The following is a 15,385-nucleotide window of genomic DNA, read 5'->3' as shown; positions in this document are numbered from 1 at the left end:
GCATTGGATATTGGGTACTTGGTGCCAGGGTATGGAAAGCTAAAGAAAGTATTTGGCTGTAGATTTATGTTTAATCCAATCAATCGAATTACTGCGCTGGGCCATGAGGGCTGCAATTGTCTTTTGGGCAGAGCTAGGAAAGCTGCGGCAAAAAGTTGAATCCAATTTCTTTCTTTAAAAGGGTTAACGACACCACTTCAACCACAAGTGCTGAAGAAGCAAACCTGAGGTACAGTATGTGTAGGATTCCTGTAGACAGTTCGGTTCTCACCCAGCTTGCAGGAACCTGCTTCACTCGGTGCCACTGAGCAGGACAACTGTGGATACTTCACTATTTGCAAATCATCTCTACAGAACAAAATTCAAAGAGTTGTGTCTTTAGTTCTTGGCCACCATCCAAACACTGCAAATTCTGCCAGAAATTCAGTGTGGCTGCTAAGAAATTCACCAAGTTCCAAGTGCACCTGTTGTTTTGGAAGCATTAGTAGTGGCTATACCTGGAGTGATGCAACATCACGACTACAAATTAAATACACACCTTTCTGATTCAGTTGTTTTATTTTGCTCTTGCAAGCAGCCACAAGACAGGCTATAGAAGAATAAATAAATTAAAGCAGAGAGTGTAGCAATTTACACCACCCCAACGCTGAGATGCTTGACTGTGAGCTGACAGCTTTGTTACCGTTCCCGATTCAGTGGTCAGGCAGTAACGAACCAGAGCTAATCTAAGTCAAGTATTTCCCCCTTTGGCCAAAAAGATTTTTAAACATGCCCTCAATCAACTCAACAGTAATAAAACGTAGAAAAAAACCCCCGTGTAATGTCATATAGTCATATCCGTTTGTTCCGAGTGTGTCAGTCTGTTCCAAAGTACTTCTGTCCAAAGTGTGTTGGTGCAACAGGATGAACTTCTGTGGTTAAAATGGTGATTTCGGGGAACTCCTGGATGATCGATTTGGCACCTTTGGAGAGAGGGCAAAGGCAATAATCACTACAGCCCCATGGCTGCGTCTCAGCACCACACGTTAAATCACAATCAGCAGCACTCCACAGGTAAGTCAGCCTCTGTTCTTCCATCTCCATGTTTCTGCCTTAGCTGACTGTCTATGAGGAGAAACTTCCTGAGTTTAGGGGGCTGCTTTTCTGGGTTTCCTTATTTGGATTTTTCTTTTCTGTACCATATCCATATACTCCTGATCTAACCACCAAAGTGGTTACAGCCAGGAATAACCCTCTGCAGTTCAGCTGACTTTTTTGATAGTGATTTCTGTCACGGCCAGTTTTTAAAAACAAGGCACAAGATCCGTTTTCCTCCTTCACAGAAACAGAGGTTTCTTTTTTGGATCGCCCTGTACAAGTTCAGCTCTCTAACATGCAGACAGAGCGGTTCTGTAGCTTCATTGATCTCATGTTCCCTACAGAACCAGTGATCTTTTGGTGGCAGAACAACTCCGCACCAGCCGCTGTGACAGTCCAGAGCAACGGCAGCACCGGCCTCCATTTGTGCGCCGCTGCATGAAGCGTTTTGTGTACCTGGCAGCGCTGCAAATCCCTGCTTTTAGGTACGCTTGACCATTTGCAGTTTTGCCATTAGGTGTTAAGAGGCCTTCTCCTTCCTGCTGGCCCACACCAAACCCCTCGCTGTTCACTCTCAGTTTTATCATTCAGAAACAAAAACGTCCCTCTCTCCTGAGGTTATTATCATTATTATCATTATTAGCAAAGGAACAGCTCCCTTGCGCTGTTCGAAGCGCGTGACTCGTGTCACTCTTCCCCACTAAACACACCCGTGCTGACTCGTGTCCCTTGGCAGCCCCTTGACTCACCGTGAGGTGTGGAGAACAGGCTCAGCAGGATGATGACGCTGGGTTGGACGCCGTGTTCTACAAGAACTTTGACAGCCTCAATGACAGTGTTACCAGTACCTAGAAGGGGTAAATGTGAGTTTTAAAATGGTTTATTTTCACTCCCTTGGTTGAAGAACTTGTCCTGGGCCACCCGAGAATACCCGTGTTAACGCTGGTGTGTGACTGAATGGTGGTCCGGTCCTTTCCCCCTGGGAAACGATCATCTCTGTGGGCATTAATTGTAGAAAACTTTGGTCTCCCGATGAAGGAATTTCATCTCTGCTCTGAAACAGCCAACGCTGCCAGGTTGTAAAGCACTGAAGTCGGTGGATTTTATTAAAGCCCTGAGGCAAGAAAGCTCATCTCAAATAGTAAAATGGCAATTAAGTGCCACGTGTAGAACCAGAATTAAACCTTACACTGGAAAAGTTACTTCATCCTGACAAACTCCTTACCACGCTTAACAGATTACTTTTTTAGTGGTATTTAATTTTAAAGTAATTTACTTCTACGATTATGATATCCAAAAATGTCTTTTAAGAGCATGCGAAAAATACCGTTTGAGTCTTTTCTCACGGCAAAATTTTAAAAATTAAATTTATATCAAGTCTTAATGCTTCAACCTTTCTCACAGCCACAGGCTGCCCAAATGAATTGCTCTGCATTCTTGCTGGTGCAGGCTGACTAATACGTGTTCTGGCACGGCCTGATAAATTCCCTCTGTCACCTAAATCAAGGAAGAAAACCTAATCAAAGGCCCTGAAATTTGGAAATTTTCCTTTAAATTCAGTGCACTCCCTCGAACAACACATAAAATGAAAGACACTTACTCAGTATTGGGTACATAAGAAGAACTTTTCTCCTGTAAATGTCTGGAGGAAACTTGGCATAGTAGACTTTGGCTCTTTGCGTCTCCTCGTCGCTCTGGATCAGGATTTTTCCAATGCGGATTGACCGGCAGCAGTCTCGTAAACCTTGTTCCATTGCCTCTCCTCAAAATGAGCAGCAAAAGAAGCCAATGACAAAGTGTTACCCACTAAGAAACAGCAGCACTGCAAGATGCTGCAATTAAATAGACAGCCCCCAGTCACTCTGTTGGTGAGGAGTTCTGAAATGGAGATTTTTTTTTTTCTCAGTTCTAAGTGTTAAAAACTTGTGAAGCTATTTTCCTATTTCCTCTGTTTAGACAGAAAAATGAGTCTGCCTGGTATAACAGGTTATTGTTCCCACACACCAGTGCTGAGCTCTCAAAGGCGAGAGCTGGAGACAACGAAACAGATGTGTGGGGCTGGGGGAACATCTCTGAGCTCTGCCTGGAGACCCCGGTGCAAAACGCAGCGCGGGAAGCTGTGGAGCTGCTGATTTTACAGCACAGACACAAAGGTTTCCGCAGAATTGGGCAAAATTAGCGGAGACTCTACCACCACTGAGCATGGTTTATTTGGACACCTGTCTCTGAGCAGGAGGAGTCTGTGGCAAACAAGGACAGTTGTCCTGGCCTCTCACCAATAACAGTTGCTACAGAAGAGGCCAGGTGAAATCTGGTACAGCTGTTTGTCTCCTAAAAAGTTAATGAAATGTATTACTTGCCATTTTGTTATCAAGGATACCTAAGAAAGAATAATAACTGGCAGGTTTGGGTAGAACTTTGCTGTATAGAAGCGCTGTTGCCCATTTTTGAAAGGAGTTGCTCACAGGTTTCATAAACATCTCATTTGTGCTCAATCAACAACCAGAAACTGCCTACCACTTCTCATGATGCTGACGCCGCAGTTTCCCTTTTCAAATCTGACTCCTTCATACTTGTGTCCTGCGAAAAAAAGCAGACGTCAGTGTAACTGGAACCAAGATCCCCCAAATTCCCAGGGGACAACAGTGAGCTCCACATCTGTCACCAGGCGCCACGAACCAATCTGCACACTATACCCTGCAGCCCTTAAACAAGCCATGGGAACAGGGCCAAAAGCAGAAGTGGTAAAGGATTTTTTTATTTTACTTTAAAAGTCATGTTAGAAAAGCGTCACAGAAATGATCCTTTCCAAGTATATGTTTTATAATTCAGGTATTCAAATGATCCTTTCCAAGTATATGTTTTATAACTCAGGTATTCTGTGATCATTTCAAGTGAAGAGCACTATGCAAAATAAAGGTGAACAGTACATCCCTTAAGCCAGGTAAGTGCAGTCCAGAGCTGCAGGTGGAAGAGTTAGAGCTGACATAATGCCTACTGTCATTGTGTTGTTGATTGCTGACAGAAAAAAGTGGGCAGTGTGCATAGGAGAGGTGCAATCATCAGTACTGTGAGCTCAGGTCTCTTGTTAATTCAAAGAGTGAGATTGTCCCAGTCATGGTTCTTCAGATCTAACCCCACAAGCTGGTAACGAGCCTGCCCAGCACCACTGCTAGAAGAATGTCTGATTTTCCTACAGGTGTTGCATGATCCCCTGCCTGCCTGAAAAAAAACCCAAAGGCTCCCTTGAAGGAGAAAGAACAGGATGTTTCAGTGGTGTCCTTGGGGGGTGTTGTGCTTCTGAGCCCAGAAGAGCAGAAATCACCTGAGGTTATGGCATCTTTGAAATGCCCGGAGGAGCAGGCAGGAATTCGTGCAGGAGCATCTGAGTTCTCAAGGGACAGTTCCTCCCAGAAGAGCTCAGCTGAGGCCAGTTTAGCTTCCTCACTGGGAGCAGCTGTTGCAGTGAAAGGGCAAACACTGGCTGCAGAGCTAAGGGAATACCAGACAGTAAAACTCTGCAGTGGGGCTGGGAGGAACGGCAGGATCTGAGGTCTTTTGACCAAGGTGATGTGTGCTCAGAGGGCAAGGTCTGAGACTCTGTGCCCATGGTCAGGGCAGTGGCCCACTCAAAAAGACCTGCAGAGCTTCCCAGTGATGTTACTTGCCAGTCAGACTCCGTAATGCAAAGAGAAGATGGTCACCAATCCATCCGTCACCAACTGAACAAGAACAGATGTGATGCCAGTACTCCAGAAGTAAAGCAGCTGCCATTTTATTTAAAAAGGTGCAAAGGTAAGTGATTGTGCCTCCCAAAAGTCTGTCTAGTTCCAGAATTAAGTGTTTTCAGTCCATATTCTCTCTAACTAAAACTAAAGACATGCAAATGATTTACTGCAGAGAAGAATGGGTGAATGTGCAGAGCTGCTCTCATCCTGCAGAAATGCAAATGCCATTCTCAGGGAGGAGAGGACTCACCTGGAGTGTGTCTCACAGGTGTGCTGTGGGCTCACAGTGGTACCTAAGTGCTTCCCAAGAAGTTCCTGATGCATTAAGCAGCTATCTCTGGGTAATACTTGCAGTTTTAACTACCACCAAAATTACTGCAATGGGTTTCCTCTAGTGTCAACACAGCCACTTTTTATTTCCTGCTTCTCATCGCTCCCAGCTGGGCCCCAGTTACAAACAGTGAGTGATTTAGGCTGGCATGGTGAAACTGCTTGCACAAAGTACTTTTTGTGACTTGTCATCAGTTTTAATTCAGCATTGCAATGTGGACAAGTAAACTGATCTTGCACATAAACCTGTACATTTTCATCATGGTTTTGCAAGACCAGTTTAAAACCTTAGTAAAATGACAACTTTAAGTTTTGCTCAGTTGTGTTGTTGCACACCTTTTAGCTTTTTAAATGCCAGAAGGTGTTAGTAACAGAATCAGTTTTACAAAATGTTCCTGAAAGGATGAATCAGTTTTGTAAACTGTCCCTGAAAGGATGTTCAAGCATATCGTGTTTTACCTAACAAGGGATTTGAGTATACTCTTATCAACCTAGCTTTTATCTTAGCCCAAATACGCACAGAGCAAGAAGAAGTACATACAGTATCTCCAGAGGTTGAGCAAGTCAGCAGTTATCTAACTATAGAAGTAGTACACCTGTGCAGTACCCAAAGGTGAAAAGGACAGAAGCGATGAAGACTACTTACTTCATCCTGAAGACCCCCTAAAAGACCACCAGAGGACACTGCGCATGATCAAAGTAATTCCAAGATGTTGCAATCAATGGTGAGTAACTGTTACGTATCCTAATGAATATATGAATATGTATGTGAATGGACTGTATAAATACTGTGTAACTTAAACTGACCGGGGAAGCCAGCTTTGGGTGCGAACCCCTGGTTTCCCAGCGCTGGAATAAAGCACCGCATATAACTACGCCCGTGGTTATGTGTCCTGATTGCTAACAAAGGGACCTTAACTCTGTGCTCTACCCTGAATGTCAAACTATTCCAGCCTCAGGCTCCCCTGGAAAGTGGTCAGGGCACGGAGCCTGTCAGAGGTCAAGGAGCATCTGGACAATGCTCTTAGTCATACGGTTCAGTTTTAGGCAGTCTTGCAGGGAGTGGGACTCGACGATCCTTATGGGTCCCTTCCAACTCAATATATTCTATGATTCATGTAACAGTTCCGTTTCTTTTTCATATTAGTTAAGCTTCTGCTTCCAACCCTACTTGGGGAGGGCTAATTTCCCACATACCTGTTGGAGTGGTCACGGTACATTCTGTGTATGGCAGCTGATTCAGTCCCTCTTCAACCACAAGTCTGATCTGTAGAATCAAAGAGATCAGTCAGCCTAAAGGGATTTGTTATCTGTGGAGATACTAAATCTGAGTAGTTTTCACAAGGACTAGGTGAACATCTAACAGCCTGGAGGGTCTCTTTAATACTAGTTAGGGATTGACTTTAGAGACCTTCTGGGGGTGATGCCTATGTTTTGTCCACAAATCAAATGAAAACATTACAAAAGAAAACCGGTTGGAAGGGGATTTGTCAGCAAACATAAAACTGACTTTATTTATATGTGGCAGGCAGAGGCATCACACACCAATTTCCCTCAACAAATGAGTGAAGCACAAATGTTACTTAATTTTGCTGACAGAAAAAAATAGTGAAAGGGAAAATCTACCCACTCTCAGTGCCCATCAGCGAGGCTCTAAGTTCTGTTTTCACATCCGTACTTCTGTGACTAAAGTGCAGCTGTGGCTGCCAGAACATCAATGGGAACTGCAGCAATGGAAACGCACTCACAAGTGCCCAAAGATGAGTCAGTAGATCTAGAAATCTCTTTGTTGCCTCCTTCTTTTGGCACCTGCCAGCTGTGGTTACTGTGGGATGCTCTGCCAAACACCTGTGCTGTCACAGGGTGCAGATGGCCTAGCTCAGCAGGGACATCACCAAAGGTGCAGCTTACAAGCCACACACACCCCTCCAGTGGCCAGAAAACCTCCAGCCCTCCCCTGGTGCTGGACCTGCAGCTGTGCCCCTGGCTAAGTTACCGAAACGTCTACATCTGCACCCAGAATGATGGCCCGTGAGAGATGCTCTGGGTATTAGAGACATAACAATTCTCTCTGCTTGTGAGCCAAAGATTCACAGGCCAGAACTGTTCAAGCAAAGCTACTGCCAAGGCAAAGATTAAACTGTTAAGCAAAAGGCAGCGTGTGATGGCAGAAACGAGGTGACTGCTCCTGGGACTGAGAAAGTATACTGCTCACTTCAGACATTCCTTATTCCAAAAACAGGGCAGACCAGAAGGTTTTTTTCTGTTCTTCTGTTCTGCCCTACTTTCTTGCACACAGGCTGCCTCTAGTAGGAATCAGAAACCATCCCTTAAATTTACAGTCCCTCTTTGAAGATATTTTTAGGCATTTTGGTACGAGAATCTTTTCCTAGATTCGGGTTTGTGGCATCCATATTCAGAGGTGGCAGTCAGACTAAATCAGTGAAGGGGTCAAAGAGTGCAATCCACATAGAAAGGGAGCAAAAATTGAAAAAGTAATTCACAGGGCGGTATTTCCACTGTAGCAAAACTGTGTATGGGAAATGGGTCCTTTTGAATTGTCAGTCCTCTTTGAGTTTGACTCATGGCATGTTTGGTGGCTCCAGGAAGCATCTGTAGAGAAGCCAGCTCTACTACCTTCCTCCTCTTCTACCTCCTGTCTCTCTGCAAGTAGGGTTTTTGACTCAATCACTTTAAGCCTGAGACTGATGGCACCAGTGTTCTTCTATTAAAAGACATCTTCTAACATAAACAAGCTGAGAAATCCTTTATTTAATTTTAGGTTTCTGGGACATCTGTACACAATTTTGTTTTATTTTCCAAAAGTTATTTCACCAAAGAAAGCCAACTTCTTACGAGCCAGGTTTGTAAGAAATGCTTCTTTTCATATTGCTGTCATGTTGACAGGGTTAGCATTGCTCCACGTTATTTGCCGAAAGTTTAGAGTAAACCAGTCGAGGTCTATAGACAAATAACCTCATTGGTTTTACTACAGGTATCAATGCTTTACACAGAGGCTGGGAAGGATTCTTTTGTAAAATTGTCAGTGTTGATACAACATTTATTTTTGCACTACACTTTCTGCTGCTCCCATGCTCAGAGAGTATAATTTCCACCTCTTTTCTCTCTGGACCTGAGAACCAGCAGCCCTGTTTCTACCCCAGAGAGGTGGTTGCCGTTGCTTGGAAGAAATAACAGGGATTATTATGGTCCCACAAAGCCAGCAAACAAAGTTGTGGTCCAAGGTAGAACAGCTTGACCACAAATTAAAATCATTAAAGTTATCAATAACAAAAATAAAGTCTATTAGTAGTCAGTCACTTGATCTATGAGTTACAAGTGCTGGGATTTGTTGGCTTGGGCCTTTATGGTTTCTTGGTGAATGGGAATGCAAGAAATATCCTCCAGAAGGGAAAAGCAGGGGGAAAGTGGAAAAGCTGCAAAGGTAAAAAGAACTGCAGTCACAATCTTAGGTTGTGGTCATATCTAAGCTCTGAGCAAGCCTGGATCAGACACAGATTAAAACTGGGGTCATCTCAGGAAGCCTGCCTGCCTGTAACTGAATGGTCTCTGGATTCCGCTTTGCCAGAGGAGGAAAGACAAACTTTCCTTATTAACAAATGTGGATTTGCCAACAGCAAACACCCTCATGAATACAATGGAGTATATGTGTGGGCGTGAGTATTGCGGTTTTCTTTAAGTAATTTAAATGAGATAAATGTTGCATTCCCAACAGTCTTTGTTCTGACTTACTGAAATGTGTGAAAACTTCAAATTGCTTTGTCCCTGCTCATAACTACCATATGGCTAAAAACAAATTCCCAGTCTGGATGCACCCAGAGCTACTAATCTAATACACAGCAAGTGCCAGGAAGCACTTCTGCATGCAAGCAATTGCTAACATCTAGCCTGTAAGAAACTGTACAGCTCTGTTCACAAGATCAGAAGTACTGTTTCAAAGTAAAACCGAATTATCTCTAGCCTCTGTGCATCTGTTTTTAAACAGTATTCTCTTATTACTACTGCTCCCTGTCCTGAAGTAGTTGTGTCTGAAAATAACATGGTTTCTGGAACCCTTTGAGATGAAAGCAGTCCATAACAGAAAACAGAAATCCCTGTACAGAAAGTTGCTGTCAAGCAGCAGTTTCCTTTGTGTAGAAAAGTTGCTCTCAAACCAGCATTTTTCTATCCTGAAAGACGCATTTTACAGAAGAGTACAATACCAAGAAGAAGAAACTCTTCACCTACCAGACGATCAGCAGAAAATACGAAGTCTCCTCTACTGGATTTCCTGAAAAAGGTAATAATTTGTATTTTAAATTGTGGAATAATTTTAAGAACGTTGCTTAAATACAATACTAGCTCTAGGACAATGTATTCTAAAGGCAGTTCAGAGAAACGTCTCCTACCACGTATTAAATCTATCCCACAGAGACTCTGCTTCATGGGTTTCCTGGCGAACGAGCTGCAGTGAGGTACCGCAGGGTTTGCCTCTGACTGCTGGCAATGCAATAACCTATTGTGTAGGTTATCCACTGTACTGCTGTGCAAGCTCGGTTCCAAAACACCTCACACACTCAGATGTGTACCAGCCTGGGCGGTTCCCTCCAGCTCGGAGCGAAAGCTGAGCTCCACCCGTTCTTAAGTGGATCATAAACCACAGGACAATGATAACCCAGATCCTGAGACCGAGTTAACACACCCGATAAGCAGGATATGTATCGTATCTTATCTGAAATTCATTCAGTGTGACTAGCTTAGTGAACTTGAGACTAAAATGAGCGGGGATTAAGGAATATTCCCATGAAAATGCCTCTCTGCCATTTTATTAGCTTGGCTGCAACTGTTTGAACATGTGCCGGGATGGCTTTGGGCCCAATTCAGGACACAGAATAAGCTCAGTTCCTCCTCCTATGTACCGTGTAAGTGCGCTCTGTTAAAAGCCTGAATTTTAAAAGCAGATTTTAACACCTTGCTTCCCAAGTCCAGACCAACAACTCTCATTACACAAGTATAGGACAAATTTCCAATCAAGGGACCAACATTTATAGTATACTGGCCTTAAAAACATTCAGGCAAAGCATCAACACCATAAGCAGATACTTTTTAGCAAAATTTTCTGTTTATCACAGCAGGTATTCCTATCCCTCATTTCCAAACCATGATGCTCTGGATGCATTTTAAAAAGTGCCAGCCTAATCTTATTTCTTCCCTTGTGCTAATAACACATTAGTAAAAATGCTGTTTGTTTTGGGGTTTTTTCCCCTCTTGTAATAACAGGATATTCAAAACTTTCTGGTACTTTGACATTAACCAGAAAGGCAATACTCACAAGAAACCCCAATCCCAAATTGGCAAAACACACCCCCCAAAACCCAACAATCATACAAAGTGATTTTATTAAGATTTTTGAAGGGATTTGTATTTCTGTTTGTGGTGTGTATAGTTTTTTATTTTAAAGGAAGTAGTAAAGTGTGTAGGTTCTTTCAGACCTTTTCAGCTTCTTAATCAAGTAACAAGACAACACCTAAAAAAGTGAGGCATTACCACCTCACTGTTGTATAACAACACATGGCTAACACCACCACCATTGTGTTAAACGATATAAACCAGTCTCATTTTGTTCCTGAAGGTATGGAAGCATGGCTGATGTACAATTAAAGTCACATGCGTGTCTTAAGAGGTGAGAAGAAACGTTTTTGGGGAATGTACCCTAATACAAGCTAACTGCAGGGTTTCTTCCTGCTTCTATCTTCATTTCTATATTGTTCAGTTCCCTAAGGAATTAGAAGCTTGAGCAGAACACAACAGAATCATCTCACATAACAGACACAATAACCTTTTTATACCTACATTTAAATCATGTTTATTGTTAAATCGGAAGTTAAAATGACACTACCAGCCTGAGCTAAAGAATTATCTTCTAACAAAAACCAGAGGTCTACATTACAAATTGCTGCACTACTAATTTCAGCCTCTAGATCCCTGGTTCTAGTCTGTGCGGACTAGAAATGACTTTGAGATCGTACCATCCTTAGAAAGAGGCTGTAACTGTTCGTTCCCAAATGTCCAATACTTAAACGCATCAGTTCACATCCCATTAGCGGGCTCAAAATTCACCATGTAAAAGGCATCTGCCCACTCATCAAGCATTCACTAGATGGAAGAGCGAACAAGGCTGAGGATGATGAGCAAACCCATGCACGCTCCAGGTGAGGTGATCTATCCAGCTCCTTGACTCTGGCACCCAGACCTAGTTCTTGTTAATTTAATGAAACAAAAGAAATACACGGTCATTTTAAGTCTATCAGATGACCATTACGGACTCAGTGGTCCCCGAACCCATCACAGGACATGACAATCAGCCACATGAAGGTGGATTTTTATTTTATAAACTGGACACAGTTATTTCAATGGAAAGGCTGTGATTTCTTCCTCTGAATTCTCTCAGGAACAAGGACAGAGCTTTCCACTTGTCTGAGCAGCTCACGCTACAGACAACAGAGTCCCTGAGGTCGTCTGCATCCAGCCGGACCACCCTTAGCTCCACATAAGCATGCTCGACTCCAACTTGCTGAGCACATTTTAGCATCTTTTTTAATCACAGGCACTGAAATAGGCCACTCTGAGGTCTCTCATTTACAGAGAGGCAGCTCACTTTCTGGGACAGAACATAAAAATACTGTTTCTCTACTGTCCTTACATACAAAGCCTACACCTGCTTTTCTGAGCAGGCTGTTGTCCAGCTTTCCTCATCGGTTGGGAAGGGAGCTTGAAGTGACAAGTCACACCTCCACTGCCAGCATCATGCTCAGAATAAAGCACAGTTTGCTACCACTGCAGCTATAGGAGTAATGCATTATTTACACATCTTATTCTATACCTCCTCTTAACAAAGTCTTGCACAATTACGTTGATGCAACTCTGAAAAAAAGATTTCTTCAAAGTTAAAATATCAGCTGCTGGTTTCTAAATAAGCTCACTATAACCAGAAACTTACTGGGTACAACAACCACATTGTCACTATTTGCCTAGGCATCAAAAATATGCTATTTCCTTCTCACTATTAGTATTTCACGTATTAGTACTAATAGTATTAGCTACAAAGTTAAGCACTCAAGAACTAGAAAATACCAAAATGTGCACTATGCAGATGGACAAATACGAAAGAAGGGGCAGAACCGTGTCTGTGCCATGTGTTAGTTATTGCAGATGTTAGAAAGCCAATGTGCCAGAGAAGGTTTTATTCAGAACCTGATCACTCCATCGATAAACTCGATTTCACACCTCCGTGTCTGCTGGTGGTTCTCGCATCACAATACGCAAATTGTACTTTTAATAGAGATGGTTGCTACTTATCTTTGTCATATGTTGCATGCTAAATACCTTAATACTTTACAATATCACCTTTCAAGTGCTGAACAATCAAAGCTACAAATGTGATCAGTGGGGGGTATGTTTTCAACACCTGAGATGCTATATAAGGGATAATAAAACATTAGGTGTTAAGTACCTCATATTGGATGTTCAGCAGTGGGGCACAATTTTGCATGCACTTCAGCTTAAGGTTTGTAAAACTGGAACAACACTTTTCTGTCTCACAAGGCATGGTGGCAGCAAGGACTCTTGGTGAACACAATGTGACAACAATGGAAAAGAATGTCTTAAAAAAAGGGCTCTTTTCACGTAATGTGTCCTAAATAAACAAACCATTCTCTGTCTGCCTCTTTAATATCGTGTCTCTCTCATTCCCCAGCCCACTGTCATCTAGTCTCTATGCTATCCTCCACTTTTTGTTCCAAAACTTTTTGTCTAGTTTGTTCCAGTCCCTGCTCCTCAAACATCTGATTCCAGTTCACATTCATTTCAGCTAGTCCCATTTTTCTCCAGTCTTTCTTATTTCTACCTCTCTCAGGCTGCCCTTGTGATCCCTTTTTTTCTGCTCATCCTTGTCCCCAAAATCCTTAACACCCTCCACACACACTACTACAGGCTGCAAAGACTTCACCCTTACATTTTCCTTAACACGGTAGCCCAAATCTTCAGCAAACTCGTGTCATTTCCCTGCCATTTATTCCCAAACCTAGCACGCGTCCTTCTCCAACCTTTACATCCAGTCTGTGCTCCTGTATTCGCCTTGTCTTAGTCCACCCCATCCTGTGTGCAGTATCACAGAATCCCAGGATGTCAGGGGTTGGAAGGGACCTGGAAAGCTCATCCAGTGCAATCCCCCCATGGAGCAGGAACACCCAGCTGAGGTTCCACAGGAAGGTGTCCAGGCGGGTTTGAATGTCTGCACAGAAGGAGACTCCACAACCTCCCTGGGCAGCCTGGGCCAGGCTCTGACACCCTCACCCCGAACAAGTTTCTTCTCATATTTAAATGGAACCTCCTGTGTTCCAGTTTGTACCCACTGCCCCTTGTCACCGAGAAGAGCCTGACACGAAATGCAGGTAGCAATAACGAGCCCCAGCTCCTGCCGGGACACCACGATGCGACAATAAGCCACAGTTTCCTTTCACAAGGGTTTTACGCTCCTTTGTAGGCTCATGATGCTGTGGCGAGCAAGCTCCGAGCCGCCCGCGCTGCGGAGGTACGCAAAACCCTCCCATCAGGAACTGAAAAACCTGTAAGGGGCTGTAAAAGCCGCCGAACTAATCTCTTTGTTGCCGGCGGCCCCGAGGCGGAGCTGGCGACCGAAGCCCCGGTGGCGCTGCCCGAGGGGCGGGTGGGCTCGGCCCTTCCCCTCCCTCCCGGGTACGTCACCAGACATGGCCGCGCCGCCGGGCAGCGCGCTGAGCCGGCACGGCAGCACGGCTCCTACAGGGGCCCGGGCTCCGCCACCGGGCGCGGCGGAGCCGCCTGACAGCCGCGCCGGGAGTCTGCGGGCAGCGCCGGCCGCCGTATCCCTCGGGAGGCTGCGCGGGAGCCGGCGCTGCAGGCCGCCGAGAGCGGGCTCGGCGGGACCGCGGCTCCCTGAGGGAAGGGCAGGCGGGCGGCGATCGCCCCTCAGCCGCCCCACCCCGGCTCCTCCTCAGGTCGCGCTTCCCGCCGCCGCGCGGCCTCCCCGCCCGCCCCGGCCCGCCGGGCGCTCACTTGTCCCTGATGATGGTCTGGAGCTCCCGGAGCTGGTCGTTCATGGGCAGCAGCTTCAGCTGCGGCCCGATCGCCGACGCGCCGCCCTCCCCGGCGGGGATCGGCGGTGCATCCGCCGCCACCCCCCCGTTGCTGCTGCTGCTGCTGTCCGGGCTGGGGCAGCCGCTGTCCTGGCCGGGCTCCGCGAAGCGGATCAGCCGGGAGGCGCCGCCCGCTGCGGCCGGCGGCTCGTCCTGCGGCGCTGGCCCGAGCCGCGGGTTCTGGCAGGGCATCGCCTCCATGCGCCGGGGCGCCCCGCCCCCGCGCGGCCCCGGCCGCCACGCGCCGCGCCGACCCCGCCTGCGCCGCCGCGCGGGAGGCGGGAGGCAGGGCGCCGGCCCGCCCGCACGCCATTGGCTGCCGGCGCCGCCGCTCAAGGGCGCGGCGGGAGCGCGGGCACGGGGGGCGGGGCGTTCTGGTCCTCAGCACCGCTCTCGGCCTGGCCCCGCAGCTCTTCCGCGCTCCGTGCTCTCGGAGGCGCCCGGGCACTTCGGAGCTGGTGGGCGAGAACGGCCTGTCAGGGTCCGCCGCCAGCCAGCGGTCTGCGGCGGGAGCCTCGCTCTTTGCCTCCTCCCACTTTCCGGCAGGTTATTCCCGGGGACTCTGTCAGCCGCAGGGCGCCCGCGGCGAGGGGTTCAACGGCGCCCCGTGCCCGCCGGGTTCCGTCTTGTCCCTGGCTATGGTCCGGAGCTCCCGGAGCTGGTCGTTCATGGGCAGCAGCTGTGGCCCGATCGCCGACACGCCGCCCACCCCCGCGGAGATCGACGGTGCCGCAGCTGCCGGCCGGGCTGCGCTGGCCGCTGCTCTCCTCACCGCGCTCCGCGGAGCGAATCCGTCGGCAGCCGCCGCCGGCTGCGGTGCCGCTGCCGCGGGCAGAGCCGCTGCCGTGCACCGGGACGCACCCCCGGCCGCCGTGTTACAGAGAACATGACCACCACAAAGAGAAGGGAAAGAACATGAAGTTGGGGCCGTGCATTAGTCCGTTCACACTCGAAAGAAAAGCAACATAGTGCAAGTGTTAAGAACAAATAAGAGCTGGGAATTCTTTGTTTCTAGAGAGAAGGAAGATATCATCTAAAACTCCTATTTGGAGTCCTCAAAACTCGTCTACACAA

General features: G+C 46.5%; 1 protein-coding gene across 1 annotated transcript; it reads right to left on the bottom strand.

The window, feature by feature from the left end:
• Positions 1–539: 539 nt before the first annotated feature.
• On the bottom strand, positions 540–14,535 carry UPRT (uracil phosphoribosyltransferase homolog). Its single transcript, XM_065846512.2, has 7 exons — positions 14,232–14,535; positions 9,384–9,426; positions 6,333–6,402; positions 3,595–3,657; positions 2,678–2,839; positions 1,827–1,925; positions 540–962 (listed from the first exon to the last, which is right to left on the bottom strand). The coding sequence occupies exons 1-7, from the start codon at positions 14,510–14,512 to the stop codon at positions 856–858; spliced, it is 825 nt and encodes a 274-aa protein (XP_065702584.1). The 5' UTR covers positions 14,513–14,535; the 3' UTR covers positions 540–855.
• Between the last annotated feature and the right edge of the window lie 850 nt (positions 14,536–15,385).

The sequence above is a fragment of the Patagioenas fasciata genome, chromosome 11 (genome assembly GCF_037038585.1).
Source record: "Patagioenas fasciata isolate bPatFas1 chromosome 11, bPatFas1.hap1, whole genome shotgun sequence".
Lineage (NCBI taxonomy): Eukaryota > Metazoa > Chordata > Aves > Columbiformes > Columbidae > Patagioenas > Patagioenas fasciata.
Note: the sequence above shows the minus strand (reverse complement) of the source record. Positions and strands in the feature narration are given on the sequence as shown.